This window comes from Elephas maximus, chromosome 11, assembly GCF_024166365.1.
Source record: "Elephas maximus indicus isolate mEleMax1 chromosome 11, mEleMax1 primary haplotype, whole genome shotgun sequence".
Lineage (NCBI taxonomy): Eukaryota > Metazoa > Chordata > Mammalia > Proboscidea > Elephantidae > Elephas > Elephas maximus.
Window position 1 is genome coordinate 105,407,340 of NC_064829.1, and position 21,768 is coordinate 105,429,107.

General features: G+C 40.3%; 1 protein-coding gene across 1 annotated transcript in view; it reads left to right on the forward strand.

Moving 5' to 3' along the window:
- The first annotated feature begins 7,308 nt into the window (after positions 1 to 7,308).
- Positions 7,309 to 21,768, forward strand: part of LOC126086264 (zinc finger protein 112-like) — a 75,720-nt gene continuing 61,260 nt past the window's right edge. The window contains 3 exon segments of the mRNA XM_049902426.1: positions 7,309 to 7,374; positions 8,326 to 8,534; positions 20,906 to 20,953. Of these exon segments, the coding sequence (XP_049758383.1) occupies positions 8,469 to 8,534; positions 20,906 to 20,953 (114 nt within the window). The 5' untranslated portion in view covers positions 7,309 to 7,374; positions 8,326 to 8,468.

Here is a 21,768-nt window from a genome sequence, read left to right on the forward strand (position 1 = left end):
AATAAGGAAAGATGTGTATCAGGGTTGTATCCTTTCATTGTACTTATACAATCTGTATGCTGAGCCAATAATCTGAGAAGCTGGACTGTATGAAGAACAGGACACCAGGATTGGAGGAAGAACCATTAACAACCTGAGATACGCAGATGACACAACCTTGCTTACTGAAAGCGAGGATGACTTGAAGCACAGGCTGATGAAGATCAAAGACCACAGCCTTCAGTATGGATTACACCTCAACATAAAGAAAACAAAAATCCTCACAACTGGACCAATAAGCAAATTCATGATAATCAGAGAAAGTGTTGAGTTGTCAAGGATTTCATTTTGCTTGGATCCATAGTCAGTGCCCATGGGAGCAGCAGTCAAGAAATCAAACGACGTATTGCATTGGGAAAATCTGCTGCAAAAGACCTGTTTAAAGTGTTAAAAAGCAAAGATGTCACTTTGAGGACTTAGGTGTGCCTGACCCAAGCCATGGTATTTTTCAGTTGTGTCATATCCATACGAAAGCTGATAATGAATAAGGAGGACCAAAGAATTGATGCCTTTGAATTATGATGTTGGCAAAGAATTTTGAATATATCATGGAGTGCCAGAAGAATCAATAAATCTGCCTTGGAAAAAGTACACCCAGAATGCTCCTTAGATGTGAGGATGGCAAGACTTTGTCTCACGTACCTAGAACATGTTATCAGGAGGGACCAGTCCTCAGAGAGTGACACATGCTTGATAAAGTAGGGGGTCACAGAAAGAGAGGAAGACCCTCAATGAGATGGATTGACATAGTGGCTACAGTGATAGGTTTAAGCATATCAACGATTGTAAGGATGGCACAGGACCGGGCAGTGTTTCGTTCTGTTGTACATAAGGTTGCTGTGAGTTGGAACTGAATCAGCTGCACCTATTCCAACAACAATCCATTGTCACTCTCCTTATTCTGTCATACTTATGAACAGGCGACAGCAGACTATTGTAAGGGCTTTGAGCCTGTGAGATGCATTGCTGTGTGATTTCCTGGTGCCCTCCTGGAAACCAGTCCTGCCTTATGTTTATTATTTTCTGGGGTTGAGGCAGCTCTCATCTAGCCCAACCCCCTAGAACCGGCTTTATATTAGTGGCCCTAGATCCAAGTGGAACTCTCCCAGTGTTGCTTTTAGAGGGCTGTGGTGTGATTAATTACGTTTGTGTGTGGCCTTTCTAGCAATGGTCTTGTAAATCCCACCCAGGTGATTGCGTGATAGGGTAATTGTGGCTTACCAAGGGGATTGGTCAGTTTTGCTTTAAAAGCCAATTCCAGAGTAGAGAGGAGGAGCCCACCACCACCAAGGAAGGAGAAACCAGCAGGAGAGACCCAGCAGCAGGAGACGGTGTGGTGGGCTTCCCGGCCCATGGAGAGAGAAAGCTGAGTGCCTTTGGGCAGAGGCCTAGGACCAAAGAGAGATGGGCCTTCGAGGATGATTGGGAGGAGGCTGTCCTGATGGAAAAACTGTATCCTTGACTGTTCCTGAGCCTGAATTATCTGTTACTTTCCTAACATGGCCTGTGAGTTCTGTGTGGCCATTTCAATGAATTATTGAACCCAGGAGAGAAATAGAGAGTGCTGTGTGTGGGATGGTTGGTGTCAGAATTAGTAAAGGTGGAAGAGAGAGGAGGCTTGTGTGGCCTCCACCTCATGGCAGTCAGCCTTGTGTTGTTGATCTAGGTTCTTCTTCCCCCTTGTGGAGTTGAGGGAGGTCAGACACTGCCCCTAGCCATTTTTAGAGTCCAGCCCTCACCACCTCACCTAATGAAAATCATGGTTTCACTGGTTTCAGCTGGTTGCCGTATTCCTAAAACCACTTGTCTGTCAGTTTGTCATACTGTGCTGGCTTGTGTGTTGCTGTGATGGTGGAATCTATGCCACAGGTATTTCAAATACCATCAGGGTCAACCACGGTGAACAGGTTTCAGTGGACAGGTTCCAGACTGAGGCAGATTAGGAAGAAGGAGGTCCACTTCTGGAAATATTGGCCAGTGAGTATCTTATGAATAGCAGTGGAACATTGTCTGATGTAGTGCTGGAAGACACTCAAAATACAACTAGGGAAGAACTGCCTTCACTAAGGCAGAAGTATAGTTGCCCTTAATGACATGGTTGGAGTCGAGCTTTCCAGACCTTCATTTGCTGATGTGGCACCACTCAAAATGAGAAGACACAGCTACAAACATACGTTAATATTCGGAACGCAGAAGATACGAAGTATGAATCTAGGAAAATTGGAAGTCATCAAAAATGAAATAGAATGCATAAAGATCGATACACTAGGCATTAGTGAGCAGAAATGGACTGGTATTGGCCATTTTGAATCAGACAGTCATATGGCATCGTATTCATCATCAAAAAGAACATCTTAAGATCTGTCCTAAAGTACAGTGCTGTCCGTAACAGGATATTATCCATATGCCCACAAGAGACACCAGTTAAAACGACTATTACTCAAATTTATGCACCAACAACTAAGGCCAAAGTTGAAGAAATTGAAGATTTTTACCAACTTCTGCAGTTTGAAATTGATTAAACGATACAATCAAGATGTATTGATAATGACTGGAGATTGGAATTTGAAAGTTGGAAGCAAAGGATTGGTAGTTGGAAAATATGGCCTTGATGATAGAAATGATGCTGGAGATCACATGATAGAATTTTGCAAGACTGACAACTTCTCCATTGTAAATACCTTTTTTCACCAATATAATGGCGACCATACACGTGGACCTTGCCAGATGGAATACGCAGGAATCAAATCGACTACATCTGTGGGAAGAGATAATGGAAAAGCTCAATATCGTCAGTCAAAACAAGGCCAGGGGCCAACTGTGGAACAGACAGCCAGTTACTCATAAAAAAAAAACCCAAAAAGTTACTCATATGCAAGTTCAAGTCGAAGTTGAAGAAAATTAGAACAAGTCGACAAGAGCCAAAGTACGACCTTGAGTATATCTCACCTGAATTTAGAAACCATCTCAAGAATAGATTTGACATGTTGAACACTAATGACTAAAGACCAGACGAGTTGTGGAATGACATCAAGGACATCATACATGGAGAAAGCAAGAGGTCATTAAAAAGATAGGAAAGAAAGAAAAGACCAAAATGGATGTCAGAAGAGACTCTGAAACTTGAACGTCAGGTAGCTAACACAAAAGGAAGAAATGATGAAGTAGAAAGGTTGAATAGAAGATTTCAAAGGGCAGCTCAAGAAGACAAAGTATTATAATGACATGCAAAGACCTGGAGATGGAAAACCAAAAGGGAAGAACACACTCTGCATTTCTCAAGTTGAAAGAGCTGAAGAAAAAATTCAAGCTTTGAGTTGCAGTATTGAAGGAGTCTATGGGGAAAATATTAAATGACTTGGGAAGCATGAAAAGAAGATGGAAGGAATACACAGAGTCACTATACCAAAAAGAATTGGTCAGGGTTGTATCCTTTCACCATACCTATACAATCTGTATGCTGAAGAAATAATCTGAGAAGCGGGACTATAGGAAGAAGAACGGGGTATCAGAATTGGAGGAAGACTCATTAACAACCTGTGTTACACAGATGACACAACCTTGCTTGCTGAAAGTGAAGAGGACAGAAGATCAAAGACCACAGCCTTCAGTATGGATTACAGCTCAACATAAAACAAAAATCCTCACAACTGGATAAATGGATAAAATATTGAGTTGTCAAAGATTTTGTTTTACTTGGATCCGCAAGCAACACCCGTGGAAGCAGCTGTCAAGAAATCAAAAGACGCGTTGCACTGAGCAAATCAGCTGCAAAAGACCTCGTTTATTTAAAGCGCTGAAATGCAAAAATATCACCTTGAGGACTAAGGTGTGCCTGACCCAAGCCATGCTGTTTAAATCACCTTATATGCATGTGAAAGCTGGACAATGAATAAGGAAGAGCAAAGAAGAATTGATGCCTTTGAATTATGGTGTTGGCAAAAAATATTGACTGTACCATGGACTGTCAAAAGAACAAACAAATCTATCTTGGAAGTTACATCTAACATACTTTGGACATATTATCAGGAGGGATCAGTCCCTGGAGAAGGACATCATGCTTGGTAAAGTACAGGGTCAGCAAAAAAGAGGAAGACCCTCAAGGAGATGGACTGACACGGTGGCTGCAACATATGGGCTCCAACATAACAACAACTGTGAGGATGGTGCAGGGCCACACAGTGTTTTGTTCTGTTATGCATAGGGTCGCTATGAGTTGGAACTGACTGGATGGCATCTAACAACAACAACAACCAACCACTAACCAACCACCACCACCAACAACCACCGACGACAGCCACCCACCACCCACCACCACCACCACCCACAGCCACCAACCACCCACCACCACCACCAACCACCACCACCAACAACAACCAACAACAACAACAGAGTGGAACAGAGGATTTCAAAGGGTGGCTCAAGAAGACAGAGTATTATAATGAAATGTGCAAAGAACTAGAGTTAGAAAACCAAAAGGAAAGAACATGCTCAGCATTTCTCAAGCTGGAAAAACTGAAGAAAAAATTCAAGCCTCAAGTTGTAATATTGAAGGAGATTATGGGCAGAATACTGAATGACACAATAAGCATAAGAAGATGGAAGGAATCCAGAGTCAATGTACCAAAAAGATTTGGTCGATGTTCAGCCATTTCAGGAGATAGCATATGATCAAGAATTGATGGTATTGAAGAAAGAAGTCCAACCTGCACCGAAAAAAAAAGCACCAAAGGCATTGACAAAAAACAAGGCTCCAGGAATTGACCAAGTACAAGTTGAGATGTTTCACCAAATAGATAAAGTGTCAGAAGTGCTCACTCATCTATGCCAAGAAATTTGGAAGACAGGTACCTTGCCAAGTGACTGGAAGAGATCCATATTTATTCCCATTCCAAAGAAAGGCGATTCAACAGAGTGCAGAAATTATTTAACAATATCATTAATATTACACAAGTAAAAATTTGCTGAAGGTAATTCAAATGTGTCGCAGTTGTAAATTGACAGGGAATTGCCAGAAATTCAAGCTGGATTCAGATGGATCTTGGCTGAAAGTGGAGAATACAATAAAGATATTTACCTGTGTTTTATTGACTATGCAGAGACATTCAACTGTGTGGATCGTAACAAATGATGGCTAACATTGTGAAGAATGGGAATTCCAGAACACTTAATTGTGCTCATGTGGAACCTGAACATAGACTAAGAGGCAGTTAGTTGTTCGAGCAGAACAAGGAGATACCGTGTGGTTTAAAATAAGCAAAGGTATACGTCACGGTTGTATCTTTCCCCATACTTATTAAATCTGTGTGCTGAGAAAATAATATGAGAAGCTGGAGTTACCAAGAAGAAGGTGGCATCAGGATTGGAAGAACACTCATTAACAACCTGCCATATGCAGATGATACAACCTTGCTTGCTTCAAAGAGGATTTGAAGCAGTTACTGATGAAGATCAAAGCATACAGCCTTCAGTATGGATTACACCTCAACATAAAGAAAAATCCTCACAACTGGACCAATAACCAACATCATGATAAATGGAGAAAAGATTGAAGTTGCCAAGAATTTCATTTTACTTGCATCCACAATCAATGCTCATTGCACCTGCACCAGCAGTCAGGAAATCAAATGACGTATTGCATTGGGCAACTCCGCTTCAAAAGACCTCTTTAAAGTGTTGAGAAGCAGAGATGTCACTTTGAAGGCTAAGGTGTGCCTGACTCAAGCCATGATATTTTCAGTAGCCTTGTATGCATCTGAAAGCTGGTAAATGAATAAGGAACACCGAAGAAGAATGAATACCTTTTCATTGTGGTGTTGGCAAAGAATATTGAACATACCATGGACTGCCAGAAGAATAAACGAGTCTGTCCTGGAAGAAGTACAGCCGGAGTACTCCTTAGAAGTGAGGATGGTGAAAATTGGTCTCAAGTACTTTCGGCATATTATCAGGAAGGACCAGTCCCTGGAGAAAGGTGTTGTGTTTGGTAAGGTAGAGGATCATCGAAAAAGAGGAATACATTCAACAAGCTGGATTGACACAGAAGCTGCAACGATGGCCTTAAGCATAGCAGTAATTGTGGCACAGGATAGGACAGTGTTTTGTTCTGTCATACATAGGGTAGTTATGAATTGGAACCCAATGGCACCTAAGACACTATTGTATCTAGAACAGGCTGGACATAGGTGATATAATGCCTGAATTGAACAAAAAGAATTTTGGTAATTTAGTTGTCTTTTTATATTAAAATTTTTTTGTGTGTCACTGCAGGTCCTTCCACTCGCCTAATGCGCCGCATTTCATAACGAGCAATTAAAGCCAAGGAAAAGCCAAAAGCTTTTGCTGCTTCACTTTATAATCTAATAAAGTTTGCATCACTTTTTGTGTGGCTTCTGGGGATCTTGGAATAACGGCTTATGCCAGGTAACACTAGTAGAGTTCTAGGTGCACACAGGCACATACTCAATAAAAGAGGAAATCCAGTCAAATGTTGTGATCCCCTTTTAAGATCTGCATTTTTGGCCCATGCTTACCTTCCCCTTTATAATGTTTTTAATTTTCATCTCATTTTTCAAGCTTCGTTCTTCTCTATTTTACATTGGTATTTATTCCTTTTGCCACATGTGAAAAAAAAATCATTGAGAAAAAGGAAAAGAAGGGCTGAGGCCCACTAGCTAGAGAGATTCAGAGTGAAACTGTTTGTCCAAAAGACGAAAAAGGAAAGGCCTGCCTGCAAAGGGTCCTGGGTACCCTTGTCAAAGGGATCTTAAGAGTCAGAGACATCTCTACTCCAGGAAAGGTGGCTTTAAGGTTCAGCCTGCTTGGGGGAACCCAAACCCAAACCCATTGCCATGGAGTGGATTCGGACTCATTGCGACCCTATAGGACAGAGTAGAACTGCCCCATAGAGTTTCCAAGGAGCGCCTGGTGGATCTGAACTGTCCACCTTTTGGTTAGCAGCCATAGCTCTTAACCATTACACCACGAGGCTTTCCGCTTGGGGTAATGTGAAGTATAAATTAGTGTCCCGGGCTTTTAGAAATGTTTCGCCTCAAAGAGGGGAAAACTATGGTATTTGTGTTCACACGAAAAAGTGTGAAATAGGATCAAAATAGTACCCAGCACTTCCGCCGTTGGAAGGCAGAATTTTTCGTGGGAATTCTGGGAAGCGTAGTCCGGGAGCACGGTGTAGTGGGAGAACTTCCGCTCCCAGGGGCCGAGGTTGTGGCCTGCTCCTATCGGGAATTCTGGGAAGCGTAGTCCGGGAGGTTTGGGTAGACAGAGTCACTTCCGCTTCAGGTACGCGAAGCCGCGGCCTTCGATTTTCTCAGAAAGGTGAGCCCTCCCCTTCTCTCAGAAAGGTGAGCCCTCCCCTTCTCTCAGAAAGGTGAGCCCTCCCTTCCCCCGTCCCTCTTCCCGCGCACAAACTGACCTTTTCTTCGCTTTCTGTGGATCAGTAGCCCCCAGGCTTTGGGGAGGAGAATCTTCGGCCAAAGGCAAAGGGGCTTATGTTCCCTCTGAGGCTTCTAGAGTGTGGGGTGGTTCACGCACCCCCGGCTTAGGGCCCGACCGGGTTCTGCATCGCTGGAAGTGAGGGTCTCCGGTTCTGCGCTCCCCTAACCCTTTTCCCAACCACCAGCCAGCACTGCCGCTACCTGGCAGTGTAATATTCGGCAGCATCTTAATCCCTCTGCCTGCGTTTCCTCTTCTTTAAAATGGTGCTAGTACCTACCTAATAGAGTTGTTTTGAGAGTTAAATGAGGTCGTACAAGTAAAATGGTTAGAACAGACTTGACATTTGGTAAAAGGTAGGTCTCTTGTTACTAACCAAAAAAAGTAGAACTGCCAGAGTGAAACTGCCCCATAGGGTTTTCAAGGCTGTAGTCTTCATGGAAGCAGACTGCCACATCTTTTGTGGAGCACAATTTGTCAGTGAAAACATCTAGGTTTGCATCTCCATCCGTCTGGTTAGCAAACCAGCGCTAACCACTGCACTACTGGGGGGGAGTCCTCTCTCCTTAGACTAGTTTCTGGAGAAGCACCCAGTGCCCTGAAAGCTGCCATAAACCGGGAATGAAGTCAGCTCCAGCAGTGTGAGCCCCTGGCTCTTGTCTGATGCCTGAAGGAAACAAGGGTGTACCTGGATTCCTAATGACTTTTTTTTTAACTAATTATTTTTTTAATTTTAGGAGTGGGTCACTCTCTATTCTTTTCTGGGAATGTCCACCGTAATTTTTGAAGGAAGGCAAGAGTTCTTATTTCTCCCAACCTTCTTTTCTTCCCCAGCCTTGACTCCTTGAAAAGCCTGTGTGTGACCCTTGACTCCTGACTGCAGAGATCTGAGTAGGATTCAGCATCCATCTTCCTCCTATGTCATCTCTGTTTTCACTGGAGATTATTTTTCCTTCAGCAAACCCTTCTGCCACAATATGTGCAAATACTTTTCAAATAAACAAAGGAGCGGGTGTGAGGAGTCCTTGCAAACGAATAATAATGTAAGAGTTAAACATTTAGTGCTAAATGCCATACTAAGGGTCTTATAAGAACTTACCTTCATTTTACAGACAAGGAAACAGTTTAATGAAAGTATCATACAGTAAAAATTGACTAGTTTTTCCCTTTTGATGTGCAATTTTATTACTTTCAAAGAGGTGTAAATTCATATCAGTAGCAGATAATCAGGACACAGAACAGTTTCATCACCCCAAAAAACTTTTCCTCTGCTTTTTCTTTGTAGTCACTCCTCTCTGCAGTTGTAACCACCAACAACCACTATAATCCTATAGTCTTGTCTTTTTGAGAATGTCATATTAATGAAAAAAAAAAAAAACAAACAACCCTGTTGCTGTCCAGTTGATTCTGACTCATAGCAACCCTATAGGTCAGAGTAGAACTGCCCCATACAGTTTCCAAGGAGCACCTGGTGGATTTGAACTGCCAACCTTTTGGTTAGCAGCCATAGCATTTAACCACTACACCACCAGGGTTTCCTATTACATTAATAGTCATACCATATGTGACATCTGAGACTGGATTCTTTCATTCAGCATAATGCCTTTGACATTCACTCAAGTTGTTGCATGTGTCAGTACTTCATTTTTTTTTAAATTGCTAGTTTATATTCCATTTTGTAGATCTAGCAGTTTATCCAGTTGCCCGTTGAAGGATATTTGAGTTGTTTCCAGTTTTGGCAGTTACAAAGAGAGCTGCCGTAAGCATTCATGTACAGATTTTGTGTTTATGCCTATAAGAGGGATTACTGGGTCATATGAGAAGTATATGTTTAGCCATATAAGAGACTGCCAAACCCTTCTCCCAAGCGGCTATACCACTTTGCCTTCCCACCAATGATGTACGAGAGTTCCAGTTGCTCCATATCCTCGTCAGCACTTAGTAATGTATATGTTGGATGCAATTTGCTAATATTTTGTTGACAAGTTCTGTAACTGTGTTCATGAGCAGTGCTGGCTCTAGTTTTCTATTTTTGTACTGTCTTTGGTTTTGGTATCAGGGTAATTCTGGTCTCATAAAATGAATTGGGAAGTGTTCCTTCCTCTTCTGTTTTTAGGGAGAAATTGTGAAGAATTAGTGTTATTTGTTTTTTAAATGTTTGGTAGAATTTGCTAGTGAGACCATCTGGGCTTGTTGTTGTTGTTAGGTGCCGTCAAGTCGGTTACAACTCATAGCAACTGTCTGTACAACAGAATGAAAGCCTGCCCAGTCCTGCGTCATCCTTAGAATCGTTGCTATGCTTTAGTCACAGTGGCTACTGTGTCAATCCACCTCGTTGAGGGTCTTCCTCTTTTCCGCTGACCCTGTGCTCTGCCAAGCATGATGTCCTTCTCCAGGGACTGATCCCTCCTGACAACATGTCCAAAGTATGTAAGACGCAGTCTCGCCATCCTTGCTTCTAAGGAGCATTCTGGTTGTACTTCCTCCAAGACAGATTTGTTCATTCTTTGGCGGTCCATGGCATATTCAATATTCTTCGCCAACACCACAATTCAAAGGTGTCAGTTCTTCGGTCTTTCTTATTCATTGTCCAGCTTTCACATGCATAGGATAAACCCCAGCCATTGCTGTCTGGTCGATTCTGACTCATAGTGATCCTATAGGACAGAGTAGAACTGCCCCATAGAGTTTCCAAGGAGCGCCCTGGTGGATTCGAACTGCCAACCTTTTGGTTAGCAACCATAACATTTAACCACTACGCCACCAGGGCTTTCGTGCATATGATGCAATTGAAAATACCATGGCTTGGGTCAGGCACACCTTAGTCTTCAAGGTGACATCTCTGCTTTTCAACACTTTAAAGAGGTCCTTGGCAGCAGATTTACCCAAAGCAATGTGTCGTTTGATTTCTTGACTCCTGTTTCCATGGCTGTTGATTGTGGATCCAAGTAAAATGAAATCCTTGAGAACTTCAGCCTTTTCTCCGTTTATCATGATGTTGTCCATTGGTCCAGTTTTGAGGATTTTTGTTTTCTTTACATTGAGGTGCAATCCATACTGAAGGCTGTGGTCTTTGATCTTTATTAGTGTTTTGAGTCCTTTTCACTTTCAGCAAGCAAGGTTGTGTCACCTGTGTAACGCATGTTGTTAACGAGTCTTGCTCCAATCCTGATGCTCCGTTCTTCTTCATATACTCCAGGTTCTCAGATTATTTGCTCAGCATACAGGTTGAATAGGTATGCTGAAAGGATACAACCCTACTGCACACCTTTCCTGACTTTAAACCTATCAATATCCCCTTGTTCCGTCTGAAGAACTGCCTCTTGATCTCTGTAAAGGTTCCTCATGAGCACAATTAAGTGTTCTGGAATTCCCATTCTTCTCGATGTTATCCATAATTTGTTATGATCCACATAGTCAAATGCCTTTGCATATTGTATATTTGAAAGATTTTAAAATATGAAATAAATTTCTTAAATAGTTATAGGACTATCTGCTTTATTTTATCTTGGGTACATTTTGGTAGTTTTAAGTTTCTAGGAATTGGCTTATTTCATTGCTGATTTCTGAATTTGTGTAGAGTTGTTCATGTTGTTGTTAGGTGCTGTCGAGTTGATTTAAACTCATAGCTACCCTATGTGTCAGAGTAGAACCGTCTCATAGGGTTTCCTGGGCTGTTACGGGAGCAGAGCACTAGGTCTTTTCTCCCATGGAGTCACTGGGTGAGTTTGAACTGGCAGCCTTTTGGTTAGCAGCCAATCACTTAACTGTTGCGCCACCAGGGCTCTCCTTATTATTCGTTCAATGTCCACATGTTCTGTGGTGATAAACACTTTTTCATTTCTAATATTGGTGATTTCGGCCATCTCTTTTGTTCTTTAAAAGCCTTACTAGAGGTTTATTAATGTTTTTGATCTTTTCAAAAAAACTTGGTTTCATTGATTTTCTCTACCATATTTCTATTTCATTGATTTCTACTCTTACGTTTATTTATTTTTTTCCCTTTGCTTGATTTGGGTTTATTTTACTCTCCTGATTTCTTAAGGTGGACTTACAGACTTCTTTTAAAAGGTTGATCAAGTCCCAAACAGGATAAACTCAAAGTGTTACATACCCAGACACATCATAATCAAGCTGCTGAAAAGTAAAGATGAAGAAACTTAGAATCAGCCAGAGAAAAACGATGTACAGTGAGACCTGTGAGAGCCAGAACTTGACAGGACTCCTTGGTTTTCCAGGTGTCACAAGTTTTCTGCCTTTGACAGGGTGCTTACTATCACTGTCTATTAAGAATCCTACCTCCTTTTAGTGCTGAGTTTTCCATCTCTGACAGGATCCCACTTTATACAGGTTCCGGCTTTCACAGGTTTTATTGTATTACTTTTATGTGCCGGTTGTCATATATTACATTTACATACATTGAAAACCCATCAAACAATGTTATAGTTTTTGCTGCCAACAAATATTTTAAATAACTCAAGAAAAGAACAACAAAAAAAAACAAAAACCAAACCCATTGCTGTTGAGTCGATTTTGAACTCATAGCGACCCTATAGGACAGAATAGAACTACTGTATAGGGTTTCCAGGAAACCCTGGTAGTGTAGTAGTTAAGAGCTACGGCTGCTAACCAAAAGGTCGGCAGTGTGAATCCACCAGGCACTCCTTGGAAACTCTATGGGGCAGTTCTACTTTGTCCTACAGGGTCACTTATGAGTTGGCCTTGACTCGATGGCAGTGGGTTTGGTTTGGTTTATAGGGTTTCCAAGGAGTGGCTGGTGGATTCACACTGCCGACCTTTTGGTTAGCAGCCTGAGCTCTTAACCACTGTACCACCAAGGCTCCACAATATTATACAAGATATAATTTTGTTGCTCCTTTTCCTTCCTGTTGTTCCAAGTTTCTTTCTACTATCATTTTCCTTCTGTGTGAAGATTTTCCTTTAGCAATTCTTTTAGAGGAGGTATGCGGACATGAATTCTCTTAGTAGATAGCCACTTTATTTCACTTTCATTCTTGAATGTTATTTTTGGCAAATATAAAATTCTAGATTTACAGTTCTTTCTACTTCTTTTTGGCCTCCATGGTTTCTGATGAGAAATCTGCAGTCTTTCCAATTGTTGTACCTCTGTAGGTAATGGATTGTTTTTCTCTGGCTATCTTCAAGCAGCATTATCGCCTGGAGATCAGTACAAAGGCAGATTCCTGGGTTCAGTCCCAAACATACTTACTTAAATTTTGGAAGTGGGCTCAAGAATTTTCATTTTAACAAGAGCCCCAAGTGATTATGTACTTGTACAACAGCCTCACTTACTTTCTTAACATTTATTGTTTAACTTTCTTAGTTATATAGTACAGCTGTAACAGAAATACCACAAGTGGATGGCTTTAACAAAAATTTATTCTCTCACAGTCTAGGAGGCTAGAAGTCTGAATTTCAGGGTGCCAGCTCCAGGGCAAGTCTTTCTCTGTCAGCTCTGGGGGAAGGTCTTTGTCATCAATCTTCGCCTGATCTAGGAGCTTCCTCAGCACAGGAACCCTGTGTCCAAAGGATGCGCTCATTTGCTGTTCTTGTTTCTTTGTGGTATGAGGTTCCCCTGTCTCTCTGCTGACTTCTTTCTTTTATATCTCAAAAGAGATTGACTTAAGACACAACCTTATTTTGTAGATTGAGTCCTGCCTCATTAACATCATAGAGGTAGGATTTACAACACACGGGAAAATCACATTAGATAACAAAATGCTGGACATTGACACAATACTGGGAATCATGTCCTAGCGAAGTTGAAAAATATTTTTGGAGAACATAATTCAATACATGACACTTACATACAGTAGAATTTATTCTTTTTGGTGTACAATTCTAAGTTTTGACAAATGTGTTGTCGTGTAACCACCACGATCAAAATATGAAACAGTTCCATCACCCTCCCCCCCCCAAAAAATTTCATGTTATCCTTTTGTAGTCAAACTCTTTCCCCACTCTTAACTCCAGGAAACCCCTGACCTATTCACCTTGCCTTTTTCATAATGTCGTATGAATGAAATTGATGCAGTATGTAGTAGTTTGAGTGTGGTTTTGAAATTTGACGATTTATCAGTTTTTCTCCTTTTCACGTTGTGCTTCTGATGTTGTATGTAAGATTTTCTTTTATAAGTTTTATAGTTTTACATTTATGTCTATGATATAATCCATTTTGAGGTAATTTTTATATAAAGTATGGAGTATAGGTCGATGTTCACTTTTTCTTTTTCCTTTCTTTTTTTAATTTGGTTATTCTATTCTTTCAGCTCCCTTTATTGAAAGGACTATCTTTTATCCATTGAATTGTTTTTGTATCTTTGTAAAAAATCAGTTGACCTCAGTTTATTTCTGGGCTCTGCTCTGTTCCATTGATCTGTGTGCCTGTTTATAGACGCCATGTGGTCTTGATTACTGTTACTTTATAGTAAGTCTTGAAATCATTGTTAATTCATCAAAGTTGTTTTTTATTTTTAAATTATTTTTACTGTTCTAGTTTCTTTGCCTGTGAATATAAATTTTAGAACCAGCTTAATATGTTAAAAAAAAAAGTCCTGCTGGGTGTTCCATCTAGTTGGGATTGTATTTAATTTATAGATATAGTTTGGGGAGAATTGATATTTTAACAATATTGAGTCTTTAAACCCAAGAAGTGTTACATCTTTCCACTTACGTGGGTGCTCTTTGATTTGACTCATCAATATTATATAGTTGTGTCATTTAAGGAATTAAGTTATTTTATCTACCATATTGAATTCATGAGTGTAGTTTCTTATAACATCCCCTTATTATTCTTTTAATATCTGTTAAGTCTGTAGTGATGTTCCCTCTTTCATTCTTGTTTTTGGTAATTTTTGTCCTGTATTTATCAGTCTGGCTAGAAGTTTACCAGTTTTATTGATATTTTTTAAAAAACTTGCTCTTTGTTTAATTGATTTTTGTCTAGGGGTCAGCAAACTTTTTTCTGTAAAGGACCAGATCGTAAATATTTTCAGCTTTGCCACACAAGTGGCAAAATAAGAAGTATTATTTAGGTACTTATGTAATAAGAGAAAACAGATGTCCACAAATTTTTATTGACAACATTTAAAATATAATGATTGAGTACAGCTTTTTTTTTAAATACAGGTGTGCTAATAAGAAGAATGAAATTCTTTTTGTGTGGATAACATTTTGCTTAATTGAAGATCAAGGTTAGTATTCCCTATCATCAAAACTGCCTGCAAATGTTCATCTGATCCGTAATGAGATTTTATGTATTTTATCTTTGAAAATGTCCTTTTACATGAATAAGTACTACAAGGATATGATTTTAATCAAGCATACAAATCAGTCAGAAGATGTGGAAGGCTGAATAATGGCTCCACAAAGATGTCCATGTCCTTAGTTCCCAGAACCTGTGAATATGTTATCTTACATGGTACAGGGGACTTTGCATATATGATTAAGTTATGGATCTTGAGGTGAGGAAATTATCCTGGATTATTTGGGTGGGCTTGATGTAATTACAAGTGTCCTTATAAGTGGAGGATGAGAGGATCAAAGTTAAGAGAAGCAATGTGATGACAGAAGCAGAGATTGGAGTGATATGGCCCAAGCTAAGGAATTCCAGAAGCCTTTACAATTTGAAAGAAGCAAGGGAATGGATTCTCCCCTAGATAGAACCAGCCCTGCAGATGCTTGACTTTATAGCCCAGAGAAACTAATTTCAGCTCTCTGAACTCCATAACTGTCAGATAATTGTCTTATTTTAAGCTACTAAGTTTTTAGTAATTTGTTACAACCAGCAATAGGAAAGTAATAACAGAATTCTCTTAGATTTTTCTCTTGATATGTGCCTTTTAGAATGTCATTACATTACCGATTAATCATTTCCAATTGCAAGTTAGGAGCAAGCTCTTCAACTGCACAGTTAGATGGATTTTGAAATATGGAAAATTGTTCTGCCCTTGCATCAGATGCTGTTTAAGTTCAGAAAATGTATACAGACAAATTTGTGTGTGAATACAGATCTCATTTGTTTTAGCTTTTGACAACATTGGAAATATAGAAAGTAGCTTGTCATTACTTGGAACTCAAACAGTGCTAGTTATTGTTTAAATGATTTTACCACAGTATAAGTTTCAAGTAAAGTACTCTTTTGCCTTGTAATTTTAGGTTGAATTCACTAAGAAACATTATCAAGTCTGCAGTAAAAAGCCAATTTCCAGAGCTATTCAGCATTCAGTAATAGTGGCTGAAGGCAGTTCTTCTCACTCAGAAATGGTTCATTCGCAGCCCTGCACAAAAAAATCACAATTAGACTTCACTGCTGCTAAGCCTTTGAACTGCTTTGTGGTAGGGCAGATCAGGATATTCAGCTTCTATTTCTGACAAAAATGCACAGAATTGATGATGGTTAAGTCCATAAGAGTGGATGAATGGTTCAGTAACACATGACAGATTGAAATATTTTCTACAGAGTATCTGCTGATAAATAATACAGTCAATAACCATAGGCTTTAAACACCTTACAGTTTCACAATCTGTATACACTTGTTCAACTAAGTTGCCTTTTTCTGCTCTACACACGTTTTTCCCACTATCAGTTATAGCACATCTTAGCAGATTCCACTTCAGATTTTACTGAGTTAGTGTTTTTTCAACCTCTTTGGAAGAGTTTCTGCCTGTATTATTCCATACAGACTATTCCCTGTGATTTGTATGGTGCTTAGCAGCAGTGCAAACAAATGGGAGTGCCATACAAGTCTCTTTCACAGCAACTCAGCTCTGCTGTTGTAGTGTGAAAACAGCCATAGATAATACATGAGCAAATAAGAGTGGCTGTGTTCCAGTAAAACTTTATGGACATTGAAATTTGAATTTCATGTTATTTTTATGGTTTATAAAATATTATTCTTTTGATCTTTTTTGACCACTTAAAAATGTAAAAATCATTCTTAGCTCACAGACTACAAAAAGAAGCAGTGGGCTGAATTTGGTCCATAGGCCACAATTTGCTAATCCCTGATGCTATCTAGTATTTTTGTGTTTTCAAGTTCAGTGATTTCTGGGTTATGTTTATTTTAAATTTCATTGATATCTTTCTTATGTTTATTATGTGCTCGCTTTAGGTTTAATTTGCCCTTTTTTCTAGTTCTTAAGTTGGAAGCTTAAATAATTGATTCAAGGCCTCTCTTCTAATATATACATCATTGCTATAAATGTCTCTATAAAATCTGCAGTAACTGTGTTGCATACATTTTGATGTTGCAGCTTAATTTTGATTCAATTCAAAATGTTCTGTAATCTCTTTTGTGACTTTCTACTTAACCATGGATTGCTTAGAAGTGTACAGTTTAATTTCCAAATGTTTAGAGATTGTCCAGGTATCTTTTTGTTACTGATTTCTTGTTTAATTCTATTATGGCCAGAGAAAATGCTTTATATGACTTCATTTCTTTTAAAATTATTAAGGTTTGTTAAAATGCAGTATCTAAAATAAAGAATTTCCAGTAGCAGATTAGAAATGGAAGAAGAAAGAATCAGTGAACTTGAAAATTATGCAGTCTGAACAACAGAGAGTAAAAAGCATTGAAAAAATGAGCAGAGCCTCGGGGACCTCTGGGACAATGTCAAAAAGTCTAATATCCATGTAATTGGAGTCTCAGAAGGAAAGGAGAGGAAGATTTGTGTGGAAGTAATGGCTGAAAACCTCCAAATTTGGTGAGAGACATTTACAGATTCACAAAGTTCAGTGAACACCAACTACAATAAACATGAAGAAAATCACTCCTGGCTAATCATAATCAAAGTTCTGAAAATCAAAGATAAACAAAAATTCTTGAACGTAGCTAGGGAAAAAATGACATATCTGGCAGAGCAATGAGTGAGATGTCCGCAGATTTCTTATAGGAAACCATGTTGTTGTTGTTAGGTGCCATCAAGTTGGTTCCGACTCATAGCGACCCTATGAACAACAGAATGAAACACTGCCCGGTCCTGAGCCATCCTTACAATTGTTGTTATGCTTGCGCTCATTGTTGCAGCCACTGTGTCAGTCCACCTCGTTGAGGGTCTTCCTCTTTTCCGCTGACCCTGTACTCTGCCAAGCATGATGTCCTTCTCCAGGGACTGATCCCTCCTGACAACATGTCCAAAGTATGTAAGACTCAGGCTCACCATCCTTGCTTCTAAGGAGCATTCTGGTTGTACTTCTTCCAAGATAGATTTGTTCATTCTTTTGGCAGTCCATGGTATATTCAATATTCTTCGCCAACGCCACAATTCAAAGGCGTCAATTCTTCTTCAGTCTTCCTTGTTCATTGTCCAGCTTTCACATGCATATGATGCGATTGAAAATACCATGGCTTGGGTCAGGTGCACCTTAGCCTTCAGGGCATTATCTTTGCTCTTCAATACTTTAAAGAGGTCTTTTGAAGCAGATTTACCCAATGCAATGCATCTTTTGATTTCTTGACTGCTGCTTCCATGGCTGTTGATTGTGGATCCAAGTAAAATGAAAACCTTGACAACTTCAATCTTTTCTCCATTTATCATGATGTTGCTCGTTGGTCCAGTTGTGAGGATTTTTGTTTTCTTTATGTTGAGGTGCAATCCATACTGAAAGCTGCTGTCCTTGATCTTGGAGTAGTGCCTGGCACATACGAACTTATAAGTAAGTGTTAACTTTACATGACAGAGGAGAGTGTATACATTGCACGAGAAAATTAAAACTCATTAATGTTGGGCATTCACAGATGTTTTAAGGTGGTCCACTTCCAGGTTTAATTTTTTTGTAATCTGTCAAACACATGAAGAAACATGAATGTTCTTTCTATAGGATGACCCCTGTTTAAATGCGTATTTAACATGAATTACCTTGTCTTCTGTATTCTCAAAGTCCCTTTGATGATCAGAGTGACCCCTGTTGCTGAATTAGACAGGTCTAAACTCGTAGCCCATGTTCATACTGAGTGTGTGCATACAAAGTCATCCACAATTTTTTCTTTCTTTTTTTGCTGCTCTTTCCTCTTAGAGACGGCTCTAGAAGCATCACAATGGAGAGGAGGGGGTAGCTGGGAATCAGGAAGCCTGGGTCCAGGCCCAGCCTTGCTCCTCATTGTGTGTCCTTCTGAGAATTCTCTTTACTCCTTGAGAGACTGAGTGGCCTAGTGGTTAATTTTATGGATTGTGAACTACCTCTGTTCCTCTAATGGTTTGTGGTTTTTATCCCTTCCTGAAAACTGTAACCACCTGGAAGGTGGTAATAAAACCCCTTCCTCCACAGAGCCTGACGTGTAGCTCTGGACAGGGACCTGGGCCTTAGTATTATTTTCTAAAACTCCCCAGTGAGACCAGTGAGCTGGCCGGTTGAGAGCTCCTATCCTAGTAGTTAAGAACATGGGCTCTGGGCTAATAATTCTGCCCGTTCTGCTGGCTGAATGGATAATCATGAGCAAGGAACTTAAAATCCCAATGACCCAATATTTTCTACCATCAAAAAGAACCCGCCCAAACCAAACCTGTTGCTGTTGAATCAATTCCAACTCATAGCGAACCTATAGGACAGGTTACGACTCCCCCATAGGCTTTTCAAGGAGCGGCTGATGGATTTGAATTGCCAACCTTTTGGTTAGCAGCCTGAGCTCTTAACCACTGCGCCACCAGGGCTCCCGACTGTCAAAAGGAGTTAAAAATTGTCCCAACTTTTTGGATCGTTGGGAAGGTGGGATAAAGTCATACCCCTGAAGCACATGGTTTGGCCCCTTGCTTTCTCACCACCTTTTCTGCTTCCTCTTTTGCCCTGGGTACCCTCTGATTCTCAAGCTGTTTCAGCGTTGTGCTGACTCCGCTCTTTTTAAGAACTGAGATCAGGCCCCATTTTCTCTGTTGGGCATGTCCGACTCACTTCCTCACCCGGTCTGCATTTTGGGACCCCTTTTTTCTGTGTACCCCCAGAGGACCCTGTGCAAACTCTAGCATTTATGAGCGTGTAGCCTAACTGCTGATTTTCTCATTGACCTCCCACACTGGGCTGTGAACAACTAGAGATCTGGAAACCTTATCCCTTTCAGGTGATCCGTAAATATTGGGTAAATGAAAGAAAACTTGACTCTTTCACTGCTGATTATGCAGCCAAGTCAACACTTGTTGGGATAGTTGTGCGTACATTCTGTGGAGTCTGTTACAGCAGCCCATGTGGCAGGGCCTTGGGAGGACACGAGGGCCCTACCAGAGTAGCAGGAGGCCCCTCTCTAAGATGGTGCTAAAAGGCTCTGTCTTATGTGAAGTCCATGCTTAGCCCTTATTTGAGTTCTTTCTCCTCCACGGATGACCTTGAAGTTGCTTGAGAATGTTAAACAAGGTAACAAACCTTGAGGAAGAACTCAAGAAATTAAACTTCTGGTATCCGGATCCTCTCAAGCATCAAGCAGGCAGCCAACACTTTACACGGATAAGTACACAATCTCCCAGCCAGTGAGTTGGGTGTGACTTCATTAAATTGAGACAGAGGGTTATACTTTTTTTTATATGTCCATTTGTTTTTCTTTTTTTTTAGGGTCATACTTTTTGTTTAACCTGAGATATATAGTAGCTTACAGTTTTCCTTGGTCTTTTCTTATGTCCATGTGCATGGGGGAAGTGGGATATGTTATTGAGCCTCTCTGGCTTCAGGAAGAATATTCACCAGCCGTTAGACTTTTTAGAAGAATGATCTCAATGTCTAAACAGAATTTATTACCAGGGCAACAACTTGTGAAGTAAGAAGCCAGAGTTGCGGACATTTCAGGAGTTCTAGGTGACTTGCCATGGGCAGAGCAATACTCTCTGCAGTCCAGACTTTTCACAACACGTATTTGCAAGGACAGTGTTAACGATGCAAAGTAGTACCTGCGTCTCTGCAGCTGCAAGGAAATAGAGAACCCAAGTATAGTTATAACAGCTTTCCCCCAGTCCTCACGCGTACAGCCCTTAACCCAAAACCCTATAATGTTGGCACTGTTACGACCCCAAGTTTGCAAATGACCCAACTGAAATATAGAGGTTAATTAACTTAACCAAGCCTACTCAGCAAGCTTAGCAGTGCCAGGTTTTGAACACAGGCGTTTTGTCTTGAGTCCACTCTTAGCCAGTACATTCTATTACCTTTCCTACCTCTTGCAGGACCAGAATGAGTACCCTGGGAGCGTCAAGGGGCATGGGGGCTGCTGGCACAACTGGACAGGTTGTTCCCAGGCACTAGGGCACCCAGCCAGAGTAGCCCAGTGGTAGCTGGAATCTAGCCACACTCTGCTCCATATGCCATGTGTGGCTGTGTCTGCCTGGGAGAAGCAGCACCGTTTCCTAGTTTGCATAAAGATTTGCCTTTCTCTCATGGCTTCTTTCTTATTTCCCTATTTTGCCTTCCCAGGTCTCTGCCTTTCCCTCGAAAAAGGACGAGAAAATGACTAAGTTCCAGGTGAGTTGGGTTTTTATTTCTGTCACTTAACATGTCATCTCATTTCTCAGTGAGTGGACACATCTTCTCCTTGCCAACGGTTAAGAATTTAATAGCATTTATGTGCCTGTCTCCTGCTTTTGTTTTTTTTAATTAGCTTTTTAATTTTTATTTGTTCTTAATCATTTTTATTTCTCAAGTAATAATCTGAAAGGAGTCCTGGTGGCACAGTGGTTAAGCGCTCGGCTGCTAACTGAAAGGTTGGCGGTTCAAACCCACCAACTGCTCTGCAAGAGAAAGATATGGCAATCCACTTCTATAAAGGTTTATAGCCTAGTAAAACCGATGAGGCAGTTCTGCTCTGTCCTGTAGGGCTGCTGTAAGTCCGAATCGACTTGACGGCAACGGGCTACGTTGGATTAATGTAAAAGAGAATAGAAATAAAAAATGAGAAAGACCCAGACATTGTTATCCCACTTACAAATCACTTGTTTTTTCCATGGTTGTTTTATTCTGTGCATTCGTAACTATACTTGTAATAATAGATACTATTTTTGTGCTCTTTTAAGAACTATCTACAAGGGATCAAATTGATAACAGCAACTCAAAAGATTAGATAGGAAACTTAGGGGGCAGTGAGTTTATGTTAACGGAGAACAGTTTGGAAAAGGAGAGTGAGAATGGTTGCACAACTCGCAGAATGTAATCCATGTCACTGAATTGTACATGAAGAAACTGTTGAATTGGTGTATTTTCTGTGGCGTATATTCTCAACAATGACAAAAAATAAAATAAAAAGCAAACCTGTAAAAAAATAATTTTGAATTTTTTTTTAC